The sequence below is a fragment of the Natrix helvetica genome, assembly GCF_964273705.1.
Source record: "Natrix helvetica genome assembly, chromosome: Z".
Classification (NCBI taxonomy): domain Eukaryota; kingdom Metazoa; phylum Chordata; class Lepidosauria; order Squamata; family Natricidae; genus Natrix; species Natrix helvetica.
The window spans coordinates 99,088,177-99,114,510 of NC_138554.1; the positions used below are offsets into that span (position 1 = coordinate 99,088,177).

General features: G+C 39.1%; 1 protein-coding gene across 1 annotated transcript in view; it reads left to right on the forward strand.

Moving 5' to 3' along the window:
* SKAP2 (src kinase associated phosphoprotein 2) overlaps positions 1 to 26,334 on the forward strand; it is a 138,214-nt gene that overhangs the window by 73,394 nt on the left and 38,486 nt on the right. The window contains exons 5-9 of the mRNA XM_081933403.1: positions 4,413 to 4,490; positions 8,932 to 9,015; positions 12,939 to 13,063; positions 13,956 to 14,019; positions 14,408 to 14,524. Coding sequence (XP_081789529.1) covers positions 4,413 to 4,490; positions 8,932 to 9,015; positions 12,939 to 13,063; positions 13,956 to 14,019; positions 14,408 to 14,524 — 468 coding nt within the window. The remainder of the gene's footprint in view (positions 1 to 4,412; positions 4,491 to 8,931; positions 9,016 to 12,938; positions 13,064 to 13,955; positions 14,020 to 14,407; positions 14,525 to 26,334) is intronic.

A 26,334-nucleotide genomic window follows, 5' to 3' on the forward strand; every position in this document is an offset into this window, starting at 1 on the left:
GGTCAATAGCGACCCCACCCATAGGCGGCTGACTGCTTCTGTTTGCCAATGCCTGGGCTGAGATTACCACTGATGCATGGGTTCTGAATACCATCAGATTTGGTCTCTGCCTAGAGTTTCTCTCCATTCCGCCGAACCACTTGCGGACATTTTCGGTTGCCAAGAGTAAAGATAAACACTCTCATGAGACAGGCGATCCGACACCTCCTAGAGATTAGGGTGGTGGAACCGGTTCCACCGGACCAAGTGGGATCAGATTTCTATTCCAACCTCTTTGTCATTCCAAAGAGTTCGGGGGGATGGAGGACGATTCTGGATCTTAAACTGCTAAATTTTCACTTAGTCTATAGAAGATTCAAGATTGCATCACTTAAATCCATCTTGGCGGGGGTCAGGCACAATGACTTCATGGTCTTCATCGACCTGACGGAGGCTTACCTCCATATCCCCATCTTCCCTGCCATCGTAAGTATCTCAGGTTCTCCTATTTAGGTAGCCACTACCAGTATAGGGCCCTACCATTTGGCTTGGCGTCGGCACCGCGGACCTTCACTAAGGTCCTAACTGCAGTGGTGGCTTACCTCCGTGTGTTAGCATTCCAAATATCATGCAGAATTAAATCAGAATCAAAGGGAAAACTTTCCTTAAAGTTCCAATTTAATAAGACAGACATGTTGGCATTGTGCTATGAAATCCCAAATCTGATTTGCTTCCTGGGATTCCCCCCAGTTGAAAGTTCATGATCCTATCCCCACACCCATAATCCATCACATGGTCCAATTTTTTTCTTCCACGCTGGCATCTACACCCCTCTGCTTCCGGTCAGGTGTTGAGGTGTGGAGACAAAAGATGACCTTGAGCTTCTAGAAAAGAATGACAACAATATATTCCACAATTCTACTCCTTTCTATTCCCCCCTCCCAAGTACTACACTAATGAAACAGCATAGAAATTAATAGAAAGTGTGGCAGGCCAAAGCTCCTAAAAGAAACATAACTACAGGCCTGACACCGTGAGTGCTCTGTCAGGGTCCAATGCTATTTTGATGACATCTTAGTCCAAGCAGCATTGTTTGAGTGGGTGAGGGAGGATATTTCGTTGGTGGTATCCACACTACAACAGTTAGGTTTTTTGGTTAACCTAGATAAGAGTTTTCTCATTCCCGCCACCAGGATTCCTCACCTGGGGACCATCATAGACTCTAAGCTGGGGAAGGTGCTCCTGTCCTTCGACCGTAACGTTAGTTTGTTAGCCTTAGTTAGACAAGTTAGAAGTCAACGTTTTGTTCCTGTAGTAGTGCTCTCCAGCTTTCTGGGGAAATTCATTTCTTGCATAGACATGGTGCCTTGGGCTCTGTTACACGCGAGGCCGCTCCAGTGGCGTCTCCTGCCGCATCAGAGGTCAAACTCCAGCAATTCTGAGGAAAATGTTCCAGTGACACTACAGGTGCAGCTGTCATTGTGGTGGTGGCTCTCCCCAGCGCTACACGAGGGCTGCGAGTTCAGGGAGCCGGAGCACCTCATCCTGACAATGGACGCCAGCTTGTACAAGTGGGAGATCTCTGGAGTCCTGGATGGTGCAGGGACGTTGGACCTGGTTGGACCTCCAACACAATATAAATTGGCTGGAACTGCGAGCAATTCATTTGGCATTGTGGCACTTCAAGGACCATGTTCGGGATCGAGACGTCTTGGTGCTGACTGACAACGTGGCGGCGAAGGCCCACATCAACTGACAGGGCGGTACACACTCCAGGGCTCTTCAAACCGAGGCAATGGCACTCGGTGCCTGGGTGGAGAGACATCTTCGATCACTCAGGGCGGAGCACATCACAGGAGTGAACAAACATCAAGTCGACTGGCTCAGTCAGGCCACGGTCGACCATGGGGAGTGGAGCCTTTCTCTGAAACTGTTCCAGGCCATCTGCTCCAGGTTCGGCCACCTGTTTTCCACACCGCAGAATGCTCAGGTGGATTGGTTCTTCTCTCGGTTCCCGGCTCTGGATTGGAGGGAGTTGACGCACTTCGGATGCTGTGGCCGGAGGGCCTGTTCTATGCCTTCCCTCCCCTTCCCCTTCTCCCTGGGGTAGTTCGGAAAGTGATATCAGAGAAGGCGGCGCCGTGCGTGGTTTACGGACCTAATGTGCCTGTCAGTGTAACTCCCATGGAGGAACCCGGGGTGGGATGTGGACCTCAGACAGGGGAACCTGGTGCATTTCGACCCACAGTGGCTGCAGCTAGACATGTGGAGATTGAGAGGGAGTGCCTAAGGGCCGCCCAGCTTTCACAGAGGTGATCTCCAAAATTGAGGCTTCACGCAAGGGTTCCACCACTAGGATTTATGATTCCACCTGGTGGGTCTTTGCAGAGTGGTGCCGGGTCTCGGGAGCGAATCCTCGTGAGACTTCAGTACTGCACGTCTTGGAGTTCCTCCAAGATGGATTGGATAGGGGGATCTCACATGGCACCCTCATGAGACAGGTGGTGCCGTCTCCACGATTATTCAGGGAGAGGGGCTCCTTCCACCTTCCCAGGTCCCGTTAATTAAGAGGTTTTTGAAGGGCGCAGGGAATCTCCTGGTAGTCCACAGGTTTCCGACATGAAGCCTCACTACGGTTCTCCAAGCAATGACAGGAACACTATTCGAACCTCTGAGGACGGTTGACCTGAAGTTCATAACCCTTAAGGTAGTGTTCCTTGTGGCGGTCACCTTAGCCTGTCTCATCTCCGAACTGGGGGCATTGTCCTCCAGGTCGGATCTTTGTACATTGCACAATAATCAGGTCGTCCTGCGACTGGATCCGACTCTTGTTCCCAAGGTTAACTCCCTTTTCCACAGGTCGCAGGAGGTGGTATTACCGGATTTTGCCCGTCTCATGATAGGGAGCACCGGAGTCTTTGGCACCGGCTGGATGTCAGGTGTGCCTTGGGCATTTACCTGAGGCGCACAGAGGGCCTCAGGAAGTCTGAGGTGCTCTTTGTTTCCTTTTATCCATCTTCCCTGGGGAAGAGGGTGTCCTCCTCGGCTATAGGGAGGTGGATCAAACTGGCCATTGCATTGGCCTATGAAGTTCAGCACCTTCCGGTGCCCCAGGGCATCACAGCACACTCCACCAGGGGTGCGGCTACCTCAGCAGCCTGGGCCACACAGGCGCCTATAGTGGAGATTTGCAGGGCAGCTACATGGTTGTCCCCATCTCCCTTCATCAGGCACTACAGGTTAGACGTGTTTGCATCGGCTGATGCGGCATTTGGTTGGAGGGTGTTACAACAGGTGGTCGCGTATGAGGGGCCCAGGATCAATATTGCCCCCCTGAGGGACGTTAACTTGGGTATGTCCCAATCCTGGCTAATCCTGCAAAATTCCTCCGGAAAATGACAGTTGGTCTTACCTGAACTGTTGTTTTAGGAGGTTTTGCAGGATTAGCCAGGTTCCCGCCCTAGCGTTGGTCCAGGGGTTGGGGGAGTTCAGGGGGTAGGGCGTGTTGCCTTATGACTTGTTTTCAGGTGTTTTGCAGTGGGCTTGACTAGTTGAAACTGGGAACCAGAAGCTAGGAGCACAGAGGCGTGGCTTCAAATTAACTCTGTCTTGAGGCCAATTGGACATCACAATAACCAATCCTGGCTAATCCTGCAAAACATCTTAAAACAACAGTTCAGGTAAAACCAACTGTCATTTTCATCAGTTGTTATAAATTGATTACAAACTCTATACATTTGCCACTACTAATAAATAATTGTTTTTCACATAAAAGCCTGAAATGAGGAATAATTATTTCCTATCAGTAAAAAGAAATGATAGCTAAGTTTTTAAAAACATGTTCAACTTAATTTATGAGATTGACTAATTGTGGATGATACTTGAATAAGATCTGGCAACCATGTTTGATTTTAAATTTGTGGACCTTAATTATAGTTAAAATATGTGGAGAAAAATATAAGTTTGCCCAATGAAGGCTGCAAAAATTTAGAGGCTAGAGAGATCTTTGTGACTGTTGGGAGGGAGTGATGGAGGGAATGAAATAACATTATCCTAGACAGAGGTATGGCTGACTGCCTGAAATCCTGAACAGAAGTCTCTGTGCTGCAGCATTAATTTTCTTAATGGTAAAAGCAGATGATTTTCTTAACTGATTAATGTTCCATGTTCTACTAAATAAACAATCCATAATGTTCTTTTCATCCTTCTGACTTTACCAAAGAAAAGGAACTCAAACATAACTTAAAATGCTTCATAAATTTTAACTATTTGGTAACCCAGTTTAATGTGTGCTAATGAATGTAAATTATTAATTTCTATATTCAGATAAGATAAACCTACAATCATTAGTTAGTATATATTTTTATCCACCAGGAGATTATTTCATAGTGCTTTAAAAAATCATTTGTTCTTTATGTCCTTTCTCCTTCCAGGTCATCAGTTTCTTCCAGTTGCGGCACAAGATCTTCCATTTGTTTCAGTATCTGGATATTTGGAAAAACGTAGAAAAGGTAAACTAAAAAGGGTGGTAGAAATAATGCTTTCAGTTTTTATAGTAGTTGCAGTCATTTGTTTCTGGAGGCAAATGATTCACTTATTTTGGAAAATATTGAAAGAATTTAACCATAAAGTATAGGTGGAAATATAATGAATATTTTCTTCTGGGCGTACAGCTTCAGTGTATCTGAGACAAGAGAAATTGGTTGTTTCTGTTTTTGATCCCCTAACCCATAACTTCAGGGGATTAAAAACAGAAGGGTCATCAAGGTAGTATTCTATGCAAGAAGTTGAATTTATGAAAGATGAATATGCCATCCATTTCATCCTACAAATAATCTCTGGGAGCACAATTAAAATAATAAATATCAAAATATTCACTAGATTAGATATAAAACTGGAAAAGCCAAAGCAAGAATGGCACAGTGGTGGCATCCTCCCTAGTAGTCCACTAACCACCTACAACATAGGGCTCCCAACAAGGTCCCAAGCCAACTAGCTGAGCCAGGTTTTAATGTTCTTCTGGAAGGCCAAAAGGGTAGAGGCAGATGTCATCTTTGGTAAGAAGGTATTCCAAAGAGAGCGGAGACAGAAAAGGTTATTGTCAACTCTGAAACTGGCCTGATTGAGACTACCTTGGAGGCTTCAGTGTTGCCACCATGGTGATGAGGAATAGGGAGATAGTTGGAGTATAGCCAAAACAAAATAGTTTCCTCTGAGAATCAAGGACATTCTCAGAGGTGGCTAAAGAGCAGAAGGGTGAAGTTTCCAAGCAATCGGACAGCATCTTTTTTTTTTTAAATAAAAGGTTTTTTTATTTTTTATTTTCAAAACAAACACAACACATCCTTCTTTACATACTGTAGAAAGTGTATCAGTTGGTTACAAAAAGGCTTACATGCATCTCTTCCACAGTCAACAAACATAATTCATATTAACTCAAGTATTTTAACTCAGATATTGATATATGTTACCATCATCATACCTCCATTTTCATTTTACTATAATTGTTTAAACATCCTTCATCATAAAATATACTAAGATTTAATACATAACCACATACTGGCATTTCATTTACTATTTCTAAAATCCTCCAATAACACTGAATCCTTATGTCCTATTCTAGCTAAACATCCATAATATTTAATAACAAAGTTTTCTAAGAGCTGAAACTCTTTAAGCAACCGGGTCTGCAGCATGCCCTTATGTGGGAACACGTTGTGATCCAGTTCATCGGGGCAAGACAGTTCCTCAGATAACCTGGTTCTATGCCATGTAGGACTTTAAAATATTATAAAAAGTACCTTGAATTGGACCCAAAAGCAAACCAGCAACCAGTGCAGCTTGTGCAACAGAAAGGATATTACCCATTCTTAGGGTGTTTACCGTACATCTCATTAAGCACTGAACAAGATATTTGGGTTCAGCTATCTGCTTCCTAAGTATATTTTTCTTGTTTCAAAAGAAAAGAAAAATGACTAAGATCTGTAATGTAGATCCTAGATTTAACTGCAATAAATTATATTCTGAAAAAGTACATTGCTCACTCAATACTAAACAATAGATGCTGCTATTAATAGCCACATTTTTGAGATACATAGATCATGCATAACATTAGAAGTTTTTTAAATGAGAGATCACTTCCGGTCACTGAAGGCGACGGACGTTGTTGTCCGCTGTTCGTCTCTCTGGTGGGCTCCTTTTAGGAGCACAGGGAGTCTCGGAGGGGCCACCTGCCGCAGGGCGGCTTGCTGGAACCCCCGGATGTGGCGACAGCCAGCGGGGGTGTTTCCAGCCTCGCCCCAGGAGCCGGGGAACAGAGGGGGGACATGGAACAGCATTTGGCTGTCTGCCCTTTTGCTGAATGGGCTCCGGGAGGAAGGTGTTAATTAAGAAGGAGCGGCTGGAATGCGGGTGGCGAGAGATCCGTCCTAATCTCCTTAATTATCGGTAATGGATAAGCAGCAGACTATTGTAAATTCGTGTTCAATCTATTTGAAGCTGCAAGATTAGAGGGGGGGGGTTCTCTTTCTCTTTACCCCCCTCGGATAAAGCGGCATTTGAATTATCTCTCTCTCTATCGGAATGGAGAGAGGATAAAGGCTGACTTGTCACCTGTATTAACTATGTGAGAAAGATTTATGTTACTGTGAAAGACAGAAATCTGGTGAATGTCGACATTCACCGGTGAATGTCAACATTCACATAGTCGCTTGGTGTATGTCCGAAATATTTGCTAAATACCCTTATTTATGACTTACACTAAATACCTAACCCTAACCCTAACCCTAACCCTACGTATTTGGTATGTGTTGACATTCACCGGTGAATGTCGACATTCACCAATTTCTGTCTTTCACAGTAACATTTATATCACAATTGCAAGAGGTGATTGCTGAGCTGTTTTCTTCTCCCTGTGAAAGGAGGAGCCAAGATGGCTCCCCTCCGTCTTTGTTTTTATACTTACAAATGAAGTCTGCCTTTTGAAACTACCTTTGAAAAATCTCTGGCATTGTATTATTACCCCCCCTGAAGGACCCCTGGACCTCTCCTGTCATATGGTCTTCCTGGATTTTGATTATTTGATTTTCCCCTTTCTGGTGTGCCTCCGTGTCTTGGAACTGTGATGGAGAACTAACTTTTCACTTTCGGATTTGCCTGCCTCCTTGGATCGGCACAGCTGCGCACTCCACTGACGCCACTTCTTTTGTAAAAGATTTATACCATCTCTGAACTCAGATAAATGGGGCCCAAAAAACCACCAACGGGCAAGGCATTCTCGGCTCCCACATCTGCCACCTCCAGCCCAAGTATGCATCAGACGAAAATTACTTCATTGTTACAACAAGAAGAGTCTGGAGAAAACTCAAAAGACTTATCCGTTACCCAAATGTTTCAGGAAATTATGAGGGTCAAAATGAGTTGAAAAAGGAGGTAATAGATCTCAAAGAAGAACTCAGAGGTGTACAACACCATATAACAGAAAACAAACAAAGAATTAAGGTGCTGGAGGAGAGGGCGGCTGGGCTGGGGGAGGAGGTTAAGGCAGTCCGGAAGGGGAATTTATAATTGGAAAATGTTATGGCAAAAATAGAACTTGAAAGAATGTCCTTTTTCCTCAGATTCCAGAACCTACCAGAGACAGAAAATGAAGATATTAAAGATATTATGAGTACAATTTTAGCAGAATATATTAAGAGAGACAAGGAACAGTTGTGGTGGGATATGGATCTGGTTTACAGGATTAATTCAGCATACGCTAGAACACATAATGTTCCAAGGGAGGTACATGTTAAATTTCTTAGGAGGACCATGAGGGATGAGGTGCTAGGGGCTCAAAGGGGGGGGGGGGACCACTAAAATATAAAGACAAAGAAATTACCCTTCTTAAGCAAATTCCGAAAAAAATAAGGGAAAAAAGGAGGAAGTACTCCTCCTTATCAAAGAAATTATATAATAAAGGAGTTTGGTTTAGATGGTTATTGCCAGAGGGAATGTTGATCTTTTGAGAGGGAAACAGAATTAGAATTAATACAGTGGAGGAGGCAGAAGCCTTCATTAAAAAACACTGTTCTCTCCTAGAGGACGAAAATATGGGAGGTGGTGAAAAAGGTAGTATTGTACAAGATATGAAGGAGGGAGGGGCTGTGGCTCCATCTGGGGACAGGGAGGAGGGAGCAATATTGAAAAGGCTCAGGTGTCACAAAAATAAATGCATTTGAAATATTATTGTAATTGTTGATATACTAGAAAGTGACAAAAAAAGAGATGATTGAACACATGGTTGATATAATGTAGAATAAGATTCTGTTTTTGCTTATCTTTTATACGTTGTCTTTAACATTGTAAAAATTGTGAGATTTGGAGGGATTTCTACCACTAGCACGGGAGCTGCCAAAATTTTCTATGTACCCTTTTACCTTTCCCCATAAATGTTTAAAAACCAATAAAATTCTTTTTAAAAAGTTTATAAAATGAAAAGTAATATCTTACAACAGTAAAAATAATTTACTGGCCCTGGTGAAAACTGAGCATGTAAGAATTTTGAAAAAGAAAAGAGGAAAATAGTATGTACTGTATGTATTTTTAAGCTTCAGAATCTCTGAATTGGATATTCAGAGATATACAATTATCTTATGCATTATCTTGTAATTATTTAAATGTAGAGTTGGAAAGGAACTCAGAAACCACAACTTACTCTGTTCAGTACAGGATCTCCTTAAACATTTCAAATATCTATCTAAGATCTGTTTGAAACTGTGAGAAAAACGTATCTGGGGGCAGGTGCCAAAATTGGTGAAGAATAATCCTTACTTTTGGCAGTCCCTGCTTATATTCATATTTGCACCAGAATATATCTTTTCCATTGCACATCCTGAATTGTTTATTTTGGCCTGTTTGTAATTAACGAGTTTTGTTACATGTAAAAATATATGTGAATTATTTTAATTGCAGATCACAGTTTCCTTGGCTTTGAGTGGCAAAAACGTTGGTGTGCTTTGAGTAGAACAACCTTCTACTACTATGGAAGTGACAAAGGTATTGCAAAATGTAGGAATATGTTGGTGTGCTTTGAGTAGAACAACCTTCTAGTACTATGGAAGTGACAAAGGTATTGCAAAATATAGGGAATATTTTTAATGCTGCTGAATGGATATTAACAGTTAACTGTATTGCAAAATTTAGGGGTAATCTTGAATGTTGCTTAATGGACATTAACAATTAAATGTCTACAGGCCTCAGAGGTCTCTCTATTGTTTAATTGCAAACTGGATTTGCGTGCAATTTTCCTGGATTTCATATAATTCTCCACATGCTTCCAGATGGTGTAAATATACTGTCTTGATGAAATGTTCTCTTATCTTCTTTCTTGTTTCCTTTGGAATTTGACATGGACCATTTTTACAGAACTTTAATCAACTTTCAAGATTTAATCAACTTTCAAGATGATACAGCATTATCTTGGTTTAGTTTCATTTGGTAATTCTTCCTTCCCCCACTATCACCACCCCAAACATGATTTCAGTATTTCTGATCTGTTAAGTATCATCAGATTTCATTTGTTTCCAGCTTTTAGAGGAGAAACCTCTACAAGAATTCTGTGTTACTGCATAGTTTTATAAGTAAACGTAAAGATAAAGGTTCCCCTCACACATATGTGCTAGTCATTCCCGACTCTGGGGTGGTGGTCAGCTCCATTTCAAAGCCAAAGAGCCAGCGCTGTCTGAAGACATCTCCGTGGTCATGTGGCCGGCATGATTAAATGCTGAAGAACGCTGTTACCTTCCCACCAAAAATGGTTCCTATTTTTTCTACTTGCATTTTTACATGGTTTCGAACTGCTAGGATGGCAGAAGCTGGGACAAGTAATGGAGCTCACTCCATTATGCAGCAATAGGGATTTGACCTGTGAATTGCTGACCTTTCTGATCGACAAGCTCAGCGTCTTAGCCACTGAGCCACCGTATCCCTATGTACAGTTTTATAGTTAATGATTATTTCATTCCATAGTAAAACTGGTTTTTTTTACAAAAAAATCCAGGTGATATATCATATGGCTGCACAATATCTAGTAAGAAAATGTTTCAGAATGATGTGTATAAGCTGTCCAATGTAAAACGAATCAAAGGAAAAATTGTTTGCTTATGGCAGTTTAAAGTCTGGATGTTACTGAAAACTTCAAGACTGTTGAAATTTGTATTACAAATACAACGTGACAGTGTTCATCAGGGAGCACAATGGATGTTTTCCTTAGTTTACTCTACTTCTTTAGTTTCTTCCCCAGCTCTCCAATTTTCTGCCATTCACGATTTAATACTTAATAATTAAGGACAGCACTGGAATCCACATAACTTCAATACTGCTACAGCCATTTCAAGTCACAGGATGTCAGACAAATAAATCAGTAACATTACTTTATAAGCCATAGGAGTTTGGACCATCCTCAGGGGCAATCTTGGACAAAGCAACATCCAACATAGAAATTTATTGCTGGTAGATATTGTCCATTTTTGAGATACTGTCACTGTAGTTTCATAGTTCCTTTACTTAGGAACACTGTTTTGAGTCTGTCCTGCATCACAGTGAAAAAGTGAAAGAGAATCAGAACAATTACGATTACATCAGGGGTCCCCAATCCCTGGCCACAGATTAGTCCTGGTCCATAGCCTATTACGTCACACACTGGATGTGAGTGGCAGGCAAGTGAGTGAAACCAAAACCATTCCCTCTCCCCCTGATCCAAACAAAAATTGTCTTCCATGAAACCATTCCCTCATGCCAAAAAGATCGGGGACCACTGGTTTCAGACACCTCCTGTTTTAATTTCCTGTTTTATCTCCTCAATGAGTGGACAGGCTGGTTAACTAGGGCTAACTAGACTGCTGAGATAGCTTAATTCATGATGACTGTGAAGAGAAGACTAAGAACAAGGTAATATGCTGGTTTTGTCTCTGGTTGATTTCCTCTTTTTTGCCGTAAATTTCTGTTATTGATCATGGAAACAATTAAACTAAAAGCAAGTACATGTTTAATGTCAAAACTCATTTCAGAAAATGTATACAATTAGTGGAGTCTCCACTTACTGTTTCCATGCTGTTTAGAATATTACCAAATTTGTAAGAAATGCACTCCTAAATTATTAGGGGACTTTCAGATCACTCAGAAAACTGAAACTTGGTTTAGCAGTAGTTTAACAAATACCACTTTAGAGTACTTGATATATCTGTAGTGGGATCCTCAGCATGTAAATGTCAAAAGGAACTGCCAATGAGGATTTGAAACTTTACTAATACATACACAAAAAAGAGTATATCAAATACTCTTAAATATAAAGATTTTTTAAAATCTAAAGAAAATACATCAAAGAAATAGAAAAAATTGCAGAAAGTAAAAAAAGGAAGGAAAAAGTTTTAGATATATTTGACAGAAGAGTTTAATAATAGTTTAATTATAATAAAGATTACAAGATTGTAATGATCTTTTCCATGGGAAAATGCTTTGATTTTGAATTCTTTTTTAACAAATGATAGGATGAGATATTAAAGTTTGTACACTAAAATTAACCACGAGGAACTAAATATTACAATTAAAGGAGAAAACACTTAAATTTGACTTACTAATACTGAAGGGAAAAAATATTTTAATATTGGACATATTGACGGATATTTTTTAACAATGGACTTGGAAAATAATAGTATCCACCTCTATTGGTAGATTGTTTAAAACATATTATGGAAGAGGAACATGTTTTACTTTACAAGATTGAGATTGATTGGAAAATAAACTTAAAAATGACAGTTTACAAGAATGATATGGAAAAAGATACTGCACTGGAGAGACAAAAGAAATCAGCTGATGTCTTAATAATTAAAAGTGTTATAGAAATAAAAAGCCAAAATAATTAACTGGATAATTTTCCTATATTGAATTTATAAAAGAGACTTATTACAGCTTTGAAAAAATTATGAGGAATAAAAAAAATGAAAAGGAATCAAATTCAAGGACATTATTTGAAGGGACTAGAATAAAAGGAAGGAACATAAAGTTGGTTTATTTGATCAATGTTAAAATAGATACATTGCTTATTGACCTTTGTTAATCAGGATTGAAACAAGAAGTCTTTAAAGATTGCTTATAGATAAGCAATATAAAAGGCAAAATCAATTGACTATATTCTGTGAGATGATAAATTATAAACATGTTTATGCTTGTTGATAAAGGGCTATGTCATTTCTTTATATATTTCTTTTTTCTTTACTAAGGTTGTATTTTTAATTTCTTTTTTAATTTCTATTTTTTTCTTTTCTGCTGCTTTTGTTTTTTCTTTTGATTTTTTTAGTTTGCATTAGTTTTTTTGATCTTCGCAATTTTAAAATTCCTGTTTAAAAAGGGAGTTTTTAAAATTCTTTTTGCCAATATATATTGAACAAAAAACATACTAAACCTGTAGCTATAGCTTTTCCATAGTCCATTGCTTTAATCATTAGGTGAAAAACACCTTTACAAATATTGTTAATTGCATTTAAAGTTCACTTTTTGAATTCCGATACTGGGCCAGGTATAACGGGGAGATCATCCTTTGTTGGTCCATTGATTACTGAACCAAGAAGAGACACTGATTTATGGAACACTTGTATTGCAAGTTCCAGGTTCCAGTTCTTGATTCTGTTTCCCCCCCTCCGTGAGGCATCAGTGTGTGCATTTCACGCTAAATAAGACCATCTGTAAGGATCATCCTGTGGGATTCTATAAGCAGCCTTTTCAAAAATGTTCTTTGTAGTTTCTCCTTAAAAAGAGTTTTATCTTTCAACCATCACTAAATCCATTCACAATAATGTTTAACTCAGCCTCTTGAATATTCATGGAACAGAAAAACAAAATCTGAATAAATGATAACCTGATGGGACATTCATTTTCAATGTTGAAAATGAAATTCTATCTTTACTTTTCATCTACAATAGACAAACAACAGAAAGGTGAATTCGCTATAGATGGCTACACCGTCAGAATGAATAATACCCTTCGGAAGGATCCAAAGAAAGATTGCTGTTTTGAAATCGCTGCGCCTGATAAACGCATTTATCAGGTTGGAGTTTTTATGTTGTCTTGAAGTTAAATTGATAAAACTGTTACTGTTCCAGTTATGGAGACATTAACATTTTGGTAAAACATTTCCTGACATGTTGGAAAAAGAGCTGGAGTGGGGGTGGGGTGGAATCTTTTATTTTCTTATCTTGTACATTCATATAATAGATTTTGCAAAAAGATTGCCCTAATATTAAATTTTTGGATAAGAACAGCTCATATGTCATACTTATCTGCTGGCTCATTTTACTGCTTACATTTAAATATCTATTATCTAATAGGTTTGTCCGATTTCTTGGATGAATAATGTTGTAAAATAATTGAATATAAATTCTTCAATGTTAAATATGCATTGCATTGCTTAGAGGCTAAGAGGGAAATCAAAGTTAAAAGTATGCAATGTGAGATCTATCAGCTAGGCATCAATGTGAAATGTAAGTTTAATAAGTTTTAAATATCTGAGATTGCAGTTGAAAGCCAGTTAATTAAGTTGTCAGGTACTGTGTTGGAATGTGACAAGAACATTTTTAAGAAAACTGTACCGAGCAGTCTAAAGAAATTCATGGGTGTCTTCTAATTGTCAAGGGCAAATTTTGTTCATCAGTCCTGGTTTTGACATTGATGAAGAGAAGCAGCTTTTTTATGCACAGCTGCCAGCTGCTGATCAGAGTTCTAAATCCATCATCCTCTGCTTCAATTACATAAATTTGTCAAAATTAACTGTACATTATAAGAAGCATCCTTGCAAGAAAAGTACCAGAAGACATGTAAAGAATTACTAATGGTGTCTTGAAGAAGTGACCAGAATGCTACTTTCTTGGCTTTATTAATATAGTGCTAGGTATATTTTGATGCTCATGATTATTCTTCTCTAAAATGAAGTTTCTGAACAGTTTACAGCTGCTACTCCCAAAGAAGCTGCAGAATGGGTAGAGAGGCTGAAATTTGTATTACAAGGTATGCCAGTTACTAACAAAACACTTTGCCTATAATGCATGCTGGAAATGGAAGCTTCCCTGTTTTCTCTTTGTTGGTCATGTGATTACTGTGCTATCTTTAATAGTGCATTTTATTTTTAATCTGTGTGTGTTAATGAAAGATTAAGGAATTCCCTGTATATGTAGGAGTAAGTGTCATTGTACCTAGTTGACTCCCCTTCCAAAGAAGCTTAAACAAAGCGTTCATTCCTAATGCTGTAGTGTTTGAATGTGAATTGTTTAATAAGTACAATTAGAAAGGATGTATTGTATTATTTGATATGAAAATGGAAGGCTGTGAGCGTATCTGTTGCTCTAGAGAGTTCCTTGTGGCTAGGTTGACTGAATATCTTTTCTGTGTTTAACAGATATGGGATCTCTAACTATTCCAGAAGAAGAATATGATGACATTGAGGAAAATTCCATAGCTCCACCTCAACCAGGAGCAGCACCTATTTTTGATGATATTTATGAAGAGCTTCCAGGTATTTTTGTTCCGGTTGATTGAAAGGGCTATAAAAGTTGGTGATTATTCTTTGTGTGGTAGCAAGTAGAATTTAAACAGATTTCACCAATCTGGTCCCCTCCAGGCATATATTGACTAGCTGGGAATTCTGGGAAATTGAATGCCATATGGGGAACTGTATGTAAATCCTACCTCTTGGACAAGTCATATACCTTTGCCTCACATAACTTTTGAATTCAGATATTTGTAATATCTGGGGTAACAGTAGTAACAATATTTTAAAATAAAATTTTCATATAAGGGTATTGACCCTGAACAGAATTATAAAAACCATCACATAAGATTATTGACATTAATTTTTGAAATGTAATTTTTCAGTTAGAAAATTGACTCTCATATTGACTGACAGACTAACTGCCTTATTTGGTCTTTTTAAATTTAGTGTATAGTTCTTAATCACATATTCTTCATTCATTCTATAAATTGTCACCTATTCCATGATACATGAGATTATGCTTTTAAAGGGGAGACAGGGTAACTTGCTTTGTTTGCTTTTAAAAAGGATCTGCTGATGAATGATAAATAAAAACAGTGGAGCTGTACTTGAATTTTTCTACATCCATCTACAGAAATCTGATTACGCCAAGTTTTTACTAATTTTTTTTTATTCCATCCAGTTATGGCCAAGATTTCTAGTTCTTGACAGCCAGATGTAAATCTCATAAAAATATTCTTTATGACACAGAGACATGAAATTCATTGTGGTGAAAACAAAATGGCAAGAGGGGGTTCATAAGGGTATAAAATCACATGGAAATGAGGTTTCCCACTTGAGGTTGTATAGAAATGAGATCTTAAATAGAGAACTGAAGCACTTCTATTCTAAATGTAATAGGAATGTAAACTGTAGTCTAGGAAGGCACTGGTGTTATCAATCAGAAACTAAGAGATACAGTATAAATTACATAAATGCATGTTACGTAGTAGATATTTCCAATCTTTGGAAAATATAGTTTGCATTAAATTTAGCACACTGTAAAGGGAAAGGGGCTTACTGAAAAGCATTGTTTTTGACAGATGGCTTTAGGAAGCTATATACATATTTGACTATTCTATAAAAGTTCCTTTTGTGGCTTATGAAGGCACATCAGTCAAGGAATGTGCAAATTACATGAAACGGGACAAAATTGGAGGAAAAGGGTACTATCATGTGTTCTTGTTGTTCCCCTTCTGGAATTAAGAATCTTTATGTATGCAAATATTAGCAATTTATTTGCTTATTCAAGATTTTCTTTTTTCCTTCTGTTCATTTTCCATACAGCCCTTGCATTTTTTGTTGACAAAGTTTTTCAGGAAGTAATTTGCCATTGCTTCCTTCTAAGAGCTAAGAGAAAGTGATTAGCCCAAGGTTACCCAGCTGGTTTTGTGCCTTTGTAAATAGGATTAGAAATCACTGTCTCCTGATTTCTAGCCTGATGCTTTAGCTATTATCCCAAACTGGCTCTCAATTCAAGTTGATATTTAAGCTGCAATTCCATGACTTTCTCCGAGTAAATCCCATGGTATTTAAAGCAGATTTATATCTGTGTAGATATACATTGAATGTTTTATAAGTCTCCTGATGAGAAGCATGGAGCTGATTATGGAGCTGATTATGTGAAGTAGAAACTAAACTATTGATTTCTTTTATCCCTTAAATAAACCTATTTTCCCAATTGTAAGCCGTAACTAATGATGTTTATACTATAAATGTCTTTCTATTAATTAATATCCCCAATAGTATGGGAGTCTACTGCCTTTGCTATAAGTCCCTTGCTTTCATTTGTGCACTTTATAATTAGTAATTTTGCAAACAGACTACCTTTGGGTTATCTTATATCTTGCTTCATTTTCTGACAACTAGCAGCAAACCGCTTGTAGACACTTTCAAGCTTAATTTGGTTATGAAGCATTTACTACCTCCAGAGAATTTATACTTCGTAAAGTGCATTGCACACCCAGCCTCCTTAATGTTAAAACAAGCAGTGGGATTCCTTAAGGGAAATTAAGAAGTAATTTAGGTTGGAATGTGATTGCATCAATGTATAAGAATTGCACAGAAGTGCAATACCAAAGCACAGTTACTAATCTACACCTACACACTGCAATGCAGTCCAAGATTGTGAAACTACATATTTCTAGCAGCACCCTGGGGCATAGGGCTTTACTGAATTTAATCAGGTGTTTGCTGCAGTATCTGTTTTAGTGCTTTACATCTGGCCCAGATCCAAAACAAAAAACAAAATCCCAACACAAAACCATGCAACTAATTCTGCACACCTAAGGGATCTCTGGCCCTTTTTCTCTTAAACAGCAGCTTTACCCTCAATATCAATTTTAATAGAAGGAAGTTTCAGAAGAAATTATTGATATGGCTTATGAGAAATAGGATGGCCTTTCACAGGCACCTGATGTGCTCAAGCTCCTGGGTGTACTTAAATATGTCTCTTCCACCTAATGTAGATACAGTAGCACACTATCTATTTTGAAGTATAAAAAGCATTATGATTTAATTGTAAGAATTATTCATAAAAATGCAATTTTTATTTGCAGTAATGTATATAAGATCTCAACATGCTTTAGAATTCTGGATCAAATAGAAATTGTCTCCTTTATTACAAATTAGATCAAATAACATGGGTTTATCTAAGCGATACAGAGCTTAGCTAGTATAATCTGCTATATGCTTGGAGAGAGCCCTTTAAGCTCTGTTCTTCAGAAATTTCCCAGGGAGTATTACTTCACTGTTCATACTGACCTTTGCAAGATTTCAGCCCCAAACCCCAAATGTCAGCAATAATTGGACATTGGTATCAGTCACAAGTGTAATAAAACTTGCGACATTTGCAGCTTCAATTCATAAGCATGCTTGGTTCCTGAGCCTTTTGTGGCTGGCAAATCCAGTGGTATATCATCACCAAAAACAAGAACCTTTGAGTGAGGTTGATATAATAAGCCATAAATGTTTGTAGCTATTATTGTCCTACTTTCTAAAAGCTTGAAGATCGAGAAGGCAAACAGCTTTCCATTACTACACAGTTTTGGTTATTCTTTAATGATTAGCTTAAGATGACTTAATGGTTTCCTTGTATTTACATTTAGGTGCAATATGAGTCTAACATTGGCATCATGCTTTACAGGGGAACAATGCCAAGAACAGAATGTAGGGCAGAGGGGAAGGGAGATCAATTATCTGGCCTGGCTCAATCGTAATTATCCTTATTCCTCCTAACTGTTTTTAAATTGTATTTTAAACGTTAAATCTTAATTTTATATCGGGTTTTTACAATTTTAATGCGGGTCTTTTAACTGTCTATACGATGTAAATTGTTTACCTCCTCCGAGTCCGTGTTTGTGTATCTGTATGTATGTTCTGTATGTACGCCTATGTGTTTTATATATTTTCTGTGTTTTATATGCCCCATTGTACGCCGCCCCGAGTCCTACTTGGAAAGGGAGCGGCTAATAAATTCAAACTTATAAAACTTATTAGATGGGACATGGTTAGATATTTTTCTAGCCTACAAACACACTTGGGATGCTGTTTGAACAAAATTGTCTTAAATGCAATTTATTCACAGAGGCTTAGTTGTCTGTGAATTCCAGCACATACCATTTCACCTGTCTGTGAATACCAGCAGTTGCTTTATTTAGTTTGTTATATTACTTTTATGGTTTGCATTTGATACCTTGAAAAGCATTTAAAACTCTTGGAAGAGCATATACTGCAGCAGCTTCATCTTAAGTTAGAGATTCTAGAATAGACTACTTTATTTGGCCAAGTGTGATTAGAGACACAAAAAATTGTCTCCCGTCAGAAACACTCAATGTACATGCAAAACAACAGAGTAATAATCATAATAATTATACCAAAAAGAGAAGGTAGTAGAAAAGATTAGAAGGATAATAATGATAATACAGTCTTACCACATGGGTAAGTGCTACGTTGGTACTCATTGTTAATTCCTTTTAGGAGGTGCAATGAGTACCAAAAGAGATGAATACCAGACAAAGTTTTCCCTTTAGTAATAATGTAGAGTACTACTCTTATATTGTTCATATTGTCTGAATTATAAAAGGAAAAGTGATTTTTTTAAAAAAAATATTTTTAAAATTAAATTTTTAAAAAATCAGATGATATTTTAGTAAGTAGTGCAGTGTTGTGTTTGATTTAAAGCTGTGCGCAGAACGTATGATTCCCCAAAGCTTTCAAGATCACTCACCATTAGTTGCACTGGGTAAATGTAACCATCAATAACCAAGAAAGAAACCACTCAGCTCCATTTTTCAGAATTAAGAGTACTTTTACTGGTTATGAGTAGATAGCAGCTAGGCAAAGCAAGATCTGAAGCAAAAGCGCGAGTAATCAGAGATATCAATATGTCTCCCCCTGGTAACCTCATCCCACAGTCCAATCCGCACACTCCACCGGTGTCATGTGGGTTGCATCTTCAAAAGGCATCATCAGGTTGGTATGCTGGACAGTTGGCCTTGGCGACAAATCCACTATCTGCCACATGCGCAGAAGGTGGTGAGAAAAACACTCCCTTCTTCATTCACTCCTGTACTGACAACTTCCCCTCCCAAATACCATATCACCCTCCCCTCCCTGTTTCAATGGCAGCCGAAGCGAGCAGCAAAGCAGAGGCTGACAGGATTTGGCCTCCTGCTTTAAATCTTCTGAAGAGTTTCTCCTCTCTATTATAACTCTACTATAACTCTGATTCTTACATATTAAATTAGAAATTATTTTGGATTGTGCTGTTTAACTGAATCAATCTGTCATGAGAGGAACTACTAAATACTATGTTTCCACAAATTTTGCTTTGGGTTAAAATAAGTAATTTCATTACTAATGCTGATCAATTTTTTTCCTGCTTTGAGTCATCCAACATGAAAGTAGTTCTGACATTATTGATTTGCAAAAGCAATATAATAAGATGGTTAAGTGACAGATGTTGGATGCTGATGCAAGTACAAGAAATCCATGTTAGAGAATCTTATCATGCTAGAGAGACAAAAGTAATTTTACTTATGTTACAACCTTTTCATTGTTGACTTCATTTCTGGCAGCTGTTACACTTTATATACTTTGTTTAGTCATAAAGGTGTTATGCATTATGCATCCAGAGTATAATGTTTCACTAGTAACTAGGCAAGCAAAACTGATGTCTTTCATGACCATAGTTTGTGATTAGGAAGTAAGATAAAGAAAACATTCCTACACATTATAGAGAACATTATTTTTCCCAATGAAAGGTTACCTCATAAATATCAAATGATTGAGCCATGGTGGCGCAGTGGTTAGAGTGCAGTACTGCAGGCTACTTCTGCTAACTGCTGGCTGACTACAATTTGACAGTTCAAATCTCACCTTGTTCAAGGTTGACTCAGCCTTCCATCCTTCCATTCTTTGAACTTTTATTTATTTATTTGGAGTCTTAGAAATCTCACAATGACTTTATTTTGGAAGAAATACTAAATGCGGATTTAAACTAATGATTTTTGTTCTAGCAGGGAGTCATGGGAGTTGATGTTTAAACTTCTTAAAGTTGCCAAGGTTGAGCAACATTGCTAAAAAAAGAACATGATGCCTATCTTGGCCTAACACATATAAAAATACCCTAAGGTATAATTCAGTTTTTTACAAGCAGAGCTAAAGAGTAGTGCTTCAAAATGAGATGGAAACTAGACATTCTTCGCTCTGCATTTGTAAGTCATGCGGAATTTAGATGGTACAAACTGAAGTGGGATGGGAAGGTCAATTTTTAGGTCATTCTGTAATCTTATATTTTGTTTGTTAGGTAGAAGCGAGCAAAATAAATATTTGACCAGTTTATATACAATTGGCAGTTCTAGAGTAAGTAGAATTTTATTAAAACAGGACATGGTGCTTTCACATGATTGGCTGCAACGTCTAATTACATTGACTCTGAATGCCTATACGGCAAATGGTGCCTCTGTTTAAATTCTTTGTTGCTGTATTGTCAGCACAGAGAATTTAAAAAAATCAGTTATTTAAAATGGTTAAAGCAGCCAAAGGAAAGGCATCTGAAACCAGATCATTCTGTGATTCAAGCCAAAAACTGCTTGTTTTTTTTCCTTTTATTGTAGTAACTTCTTTTGAAATCAGTTACCTTGAAGGGTTTTTTCCTGCTTTCTTAAAAAAGAAAAAAATGTAATTCACTAGGGTTCAGGGGAGAAAATTTCTGAACCTACAAATTATTAACAGTTTAGGAGATAACAGTATATAATTATTAATCTATTAAAATTATAGTAACACTTTGTGTAGATGCCTGTGTTGTCAAGTCAACTAAGAAAACAAATTTCAGGAACAACTTTAAAATTAGGATTAGTTTTTTTCAATATTAGCGCCGTGTAACAGAGACAGATCCCATTACTTGTCCCAATTTCTGCCAATCTAGCAGTTCTAAAGCATGTAAAAATGCAAGTAGAAAAATAGGGACCACTTTGGTGAGAAGGTAAGAGCGTTCCGTGCACCTTCGGCATTTAGTCAGGCTGGCCACATGACCACGGAGATGTCTTCAGACAGCCCTGACTCTTTGGCTTTGAAACTTTGAGATGAGTACCACCTCCTAGAGTCAGGAATGACTAGCACATATGTGCGAGGGGAACCTTTTTAAATGAATGTGCCAGCAATTTTGATTTGCTAACTATATATGAAAGATCCTTTTTCTGCTTTTGTAACTCAGTTATTGAGTTGAAATACAATCATGTAAAACAATTTTTATATAAACATACTGTGTGGTTCCTAATCTCTTAAGGAACTTGTGTAGTTTTCTCATCTAACTGGAATGATCAGTTGTATATTTCCACTGTATTATTCAGCGATGTCTATTCACATCTTTGCCCAATATCTTTTCTGTTTCTTTCTTCCCATCTTTCTTATACTTCTGATATGCCGCATTGTGAAATTTCTTTAACTGATAAGATTCCTGTCTTATTTGACTCGACTTTTCTTACTCAGATAATTCCAAAGGTCAATGAAGCTGGAGGTTTGTAGTTATTTGGCTAGTGATAACCTGTCTTATTTTGGTTAACTTAATGTTCGTGGTATTCTGGTATCTTTGGCTACAATATGGCTCCATGTATATTTACATGTGATTTTTGTTTAAATCTGTTTAGAGTCAGAAGAGGCAGATTGAAAAGATATTATTTCCCATCTGTGTTCATTGAGTGTTTGGCATAAGATTGCATGAAAAAGGTTAATATAGCTTTTGCTTGAGGTTTATATAATTGGTTGCACTATATGTGTTGTCTCCGGACAAGCTCCTTGTTCTCCTCAAATTGTGAAGGATTCTCTGCTTAAATATATATAACGAAATTCTAAATCCTTTACATTCCATTTCTGCTGACATAAACCTATCTTCTACTGCTTTAGATTAATAATGCTGGGAACCAGTCTTCAAAGTAATTGCTTACTGGCACCACTACAATCAAATAATCATAATTCAGTGACAGATATTTGGGAAGAGTATGCAGTGTCAAATCGGCATCTTCGTTTTTCCATCTTATGTCAAAAGCTTAAAATATTGTTAGCAGAAATTGTATACATTCATTTTTGAAATATTAATCATACTTAACTGTTATGTGGTGCCTTAATGTTTTTTACACAGTTTAGTTTGTATTGAGTCAATTATATTGTGGGCACATGTACTTAATTTTTGCCTTTCTTGGGTTGTAAAAGCTACCAGATGCTAACAAGTGTAATTACATCATGCTTAAGAATGGCATCAATTAAATCTCAAAAACACATAATAACCTTCTGAACCCTTAAATACCACAATTATATTAGTTCCTATATGATATCATAAATGGAATGAAAGGGTAAACAAAGGTGCTTTTCATTAATTCAAAATATAATAAAGTTATTGAAAGACTGCATTTTCTGCAAAACCCTTAGGGGTCGCCTTATCTCTGTCTTGGTGCATTCTATAGTTCTCTTGACAAGAAATAAAGTTTTATTGGTGGTAATGGACCACTCTCTGTTGAGGAAACCAGGCAATTTCTTTTATTAATATATTTCAGATGATCTGTTGCTGAATTAGGATTAAAAAAAATCCAGTGTGGTTATTTACTACTGAATTGTCCTTATTTAACATGCAGGTTTCCTTTCCTTTTCTACCTCATTGGCTTATTTCATCAGTCACCTTATTCTTGACTTTGCTTAATTAACTTTGCTTTACTTTTGTTGAACCACATTATTATACATGGAAAGCCTGTGTAGATATGATCAGAAATACATTATTCTGAATTCTTCTGATTGGTTTTTAGGAGCCATGATATTCTCCAATGCCATAACAAATTGAGACTAAGTATATCTGCGACTATGATATCCATGAAAAATCCTTTTTGAAGGAAAGAGCAGCATCAATCATCTAGAAATGTAATGCTTCCTGAACCTCTGTTTATCCCAAAGATGAGAGGAAGAGAGAGACATGGAGGAGGGGGGGGGGAGAGACAGAAAAATCCTTAAGAATGTGGCCTTATGCATTTAAGGCAGTTAATAGTCTTCATGAACTCAAGAAAATGACATTGGTCCACTTCTACATATACATACGTATATACAAATACATGAATGGTGTATTTTTTTCCATAAAACAATTGCTGACATTAAAAAATGTTGGCATGTCTTCCAAAAGTTTTATATTTTCCAGAATAGAAGTTCTACATTGGAAAATAGTTACATCAGCCTGCTAGGTGTTGTGTGATTATGGCATACCCAATGAGTACAGGTAGTCCTTGACTTACAACCATAATTGAGCCCAATATTTCTGTTGCTAAGCAAGACAGTTGTTAAGTGAATTTTGCCATTTCACGACTTTTCTGCCACAGCTGTTAAGGGAATCGTTGCAGTTATTATGTTAGTAACATGATCATTAGGTAAAATTGGCTTCCCTATTTGCCTGTCAGAAAGTTGCAAAGGGGCACCACATGACCCTTCATAAATATGAGTCAGTTGCCAGTTTGTCTGGTTTGATCAAATGAATATGGAAATGTTGCAATTTCATAAGTGTGAAAAATGGTCATAAGTCACTTTTTCAGTGCCTTTGTAAATTCGAACCATCACTAAATGAATGGATGTAAGTTGAGGACTATTTGTAATCAGAATGCCATTCTCAGCATTAATTTGCCATCTTTGAATAGAAGCATGCATATTAAAGTGGTTAGAATCAACATTGGATAGAAAATGTATTTAAAAGTAGTTGGGGTTTGTAGACCTCCATTGCATAGGGCAGTGATGGCGGACCTTTTTGGCATCACGTGCCAAAAGCGGGGGTAGTGCAGGGGGGACATGGGGGGGCGTGCCACACCCATAATCCTATGCGCGTGACCCCATGCACATTCATACGCAACCCCCCACCTATGCATGCACATGCAAACCCTACCATTGCGTTTCAAGGTTTTGATAACAATCTTTAAAGCGCTCCATGGCTCAGGACCTAGTTACTTGCGAGATCGTATTCTGCCCCATACATCCCTGCGACCAATCCGCTCGCACAGAGAGGGCCTCCTCCAGGTGCCGTCCACCAGACAGTGTCGAGGGGCGGCGCCTAGGAGTAGAGCCTTCTCTGTGGCGGGCCCAGCCCTGTGGAATGACCTCCCTCCGGATATTAGGAATACCTCTGACCTCCGCTCCTTTCGTGTAAAGCTCAAGACCCACCTTTTTCAAGTTGCTGGCCTGGCTCAACTTTAATCCAACTATATCGCTCCTGACGGGTTTTTTATTTGGGGTATTTTAATTGCATTCAATTTATTTAGGGGTTTTTAAACATTGTGTTTTTACTTGTTTTTATCTATCAGTTCACCTCCTCCTTGTATATGTCGTGTATATGTCTTGGTATATGTTTTGTTATATGTATGTCGATATATTTATTTCCTATGTTTTGTGGTACGCCGCCCCGAGTCCTTCGGGAGAGGGTGCGGCTAAGAAATAAATATTTATTATTTATTATTATTATCTTTTGAGTCCACGATGATCTAATTTTTCTCCCTCTCCAGGCTCCAGAGGCTTTCTAGGAACCGGGGCCCCCCAAAAATGGCCTTCCTGACCCCCCCCAAGCCCTCCGGAGGCTTCTAGCGCCTTCCACTTGCACCTGCAGCGCCTGCTGCTCCCCGCCACCTTCAGAGGCAACAAATGCTACTCTTGGTGGGGCGGCCGTGCTTGCGTGATCCTGGCCTGAAGCCTCATGACACACACACACACACACACACACACTGCTGAGCCAAGCGCCGCTCAACTGGCAATACCAGCTGTCTCCCTGGTGGCTGGCGGGTGGTTGCAAGTGCAATGCCCCCAATGTCCAGTGCCTTCCACCAGTGCAGAAAGGGTGTGCGGTGGGGAAACAGGTTCCCGGGGTGGGGGTAAAAGAGAGATCGGACAAGCGGGGGAGGGTTTCCCCTGTTTGCCACAGGAGCAGCCCTGGGCTGAAGTGCCCCACCGGGCATTTCATTCTGAGGGAGGTGGAGCTTCCCTGAAATCTCCCTCCGTAGACTTGAGGGGAAAGCCCCCTTTTTTCCCTTCTTAAATTGCGGGAGAGCGGCACATCTCAACAAGTTGCAAAGCTCGCCGGTAGCGGGGGAGACTACTCCGCCAATGAATCCTAATCGTAGCCTCGGCCCCTCTCCCTCCCTTCCTCCTCCCCTCTCTCTCACCAGGCATGCCGTGATTTGAGAAGGGGGAAAGGGTGGCTTTCCCCCCCTCAAGTCCACGGAGGGAGCAGTGCTGGGCTGAGGCGTGGGGAGCTTTGCTTTTCATTTTCACTGACACGGGAATAATAACTCTAACAGTTTTGCAAAATGTCAAGGCAAAACTTCAAGAGTGTTTTGCAGATTTCAGCCCAGCCTCTCCTTTAAAGCTCAAAGCAGAGGACGATTAAAAAGATACACGTATCTTTTTATAAATGTATGTACTGAATAAACGTATGTACTGCTGTTCATAGGAATTTTAAAAAGGAGTCGGGCGTTGAAGGCGCTTTGAATAGAGTGTTTGACTCGGAGGGGTAAAATATTGAGTTCTTTTCAAGATAACTTGAGAACAATGGCTGCACTAGAAACTGAATGTTTTGCACGGATTGTAGAGAAGGAAGAGGAAGAAAACAAAGCTCCCCACGCCTAAGCCCTGCACTGCTCCCTCCGTAGACTTGAGGGGGAAAAAGGCCCCCGTCTTTTCCCCCTTTTCAAATTGCGGTGTGCCTGGTGAGAGAGGTAAGGAGAGGGAGGGAGAGTGTGCACCACCTCCGATTAGCTCTCCAAGCTTGGCTTCTCGCTTCTGTGGCCAGCGCTTCGCACCCAGCCAGTGTGTGGCTCACCTTGGCGCTTGAATGAACAAATCCATGCAGTCCAAGCGAGCCAGGGAGAGAGGGAGAGCGCCTGTTTGCCCACCCACCTGCTGGGCCGAGGCTATGATTAGGGTTTATTGATTGGTGGATTAGTCTCTCCAGCTAGCCGGCACGCTCAGCAACTAGTTGAGAGGTGCCACTCTCCTGCAATTTGAGAAGGGGGGAAAAAGGGGACTTTACCCTCAAGTCCATGGAGGGAGATTTCAGGCAAGCTCCAAATGCGCAGCGGGGTGCTTCAGCCCAGTGCTGCTCCTGTGGCAAACTGGGGAAACATCTCCCCCACTAGTCCGATCTCTCTCTCTTACACACACCCCCGGGAACCTGCTTCCCTAGCGCACACCCTTTCTGTGCCTTTCTCCCATGGAGGAGGACATTCTGCCTCCTTCCTCAGGAGCCAGTGGGGGAGGGGGGAACAAGCTGGGCAGGT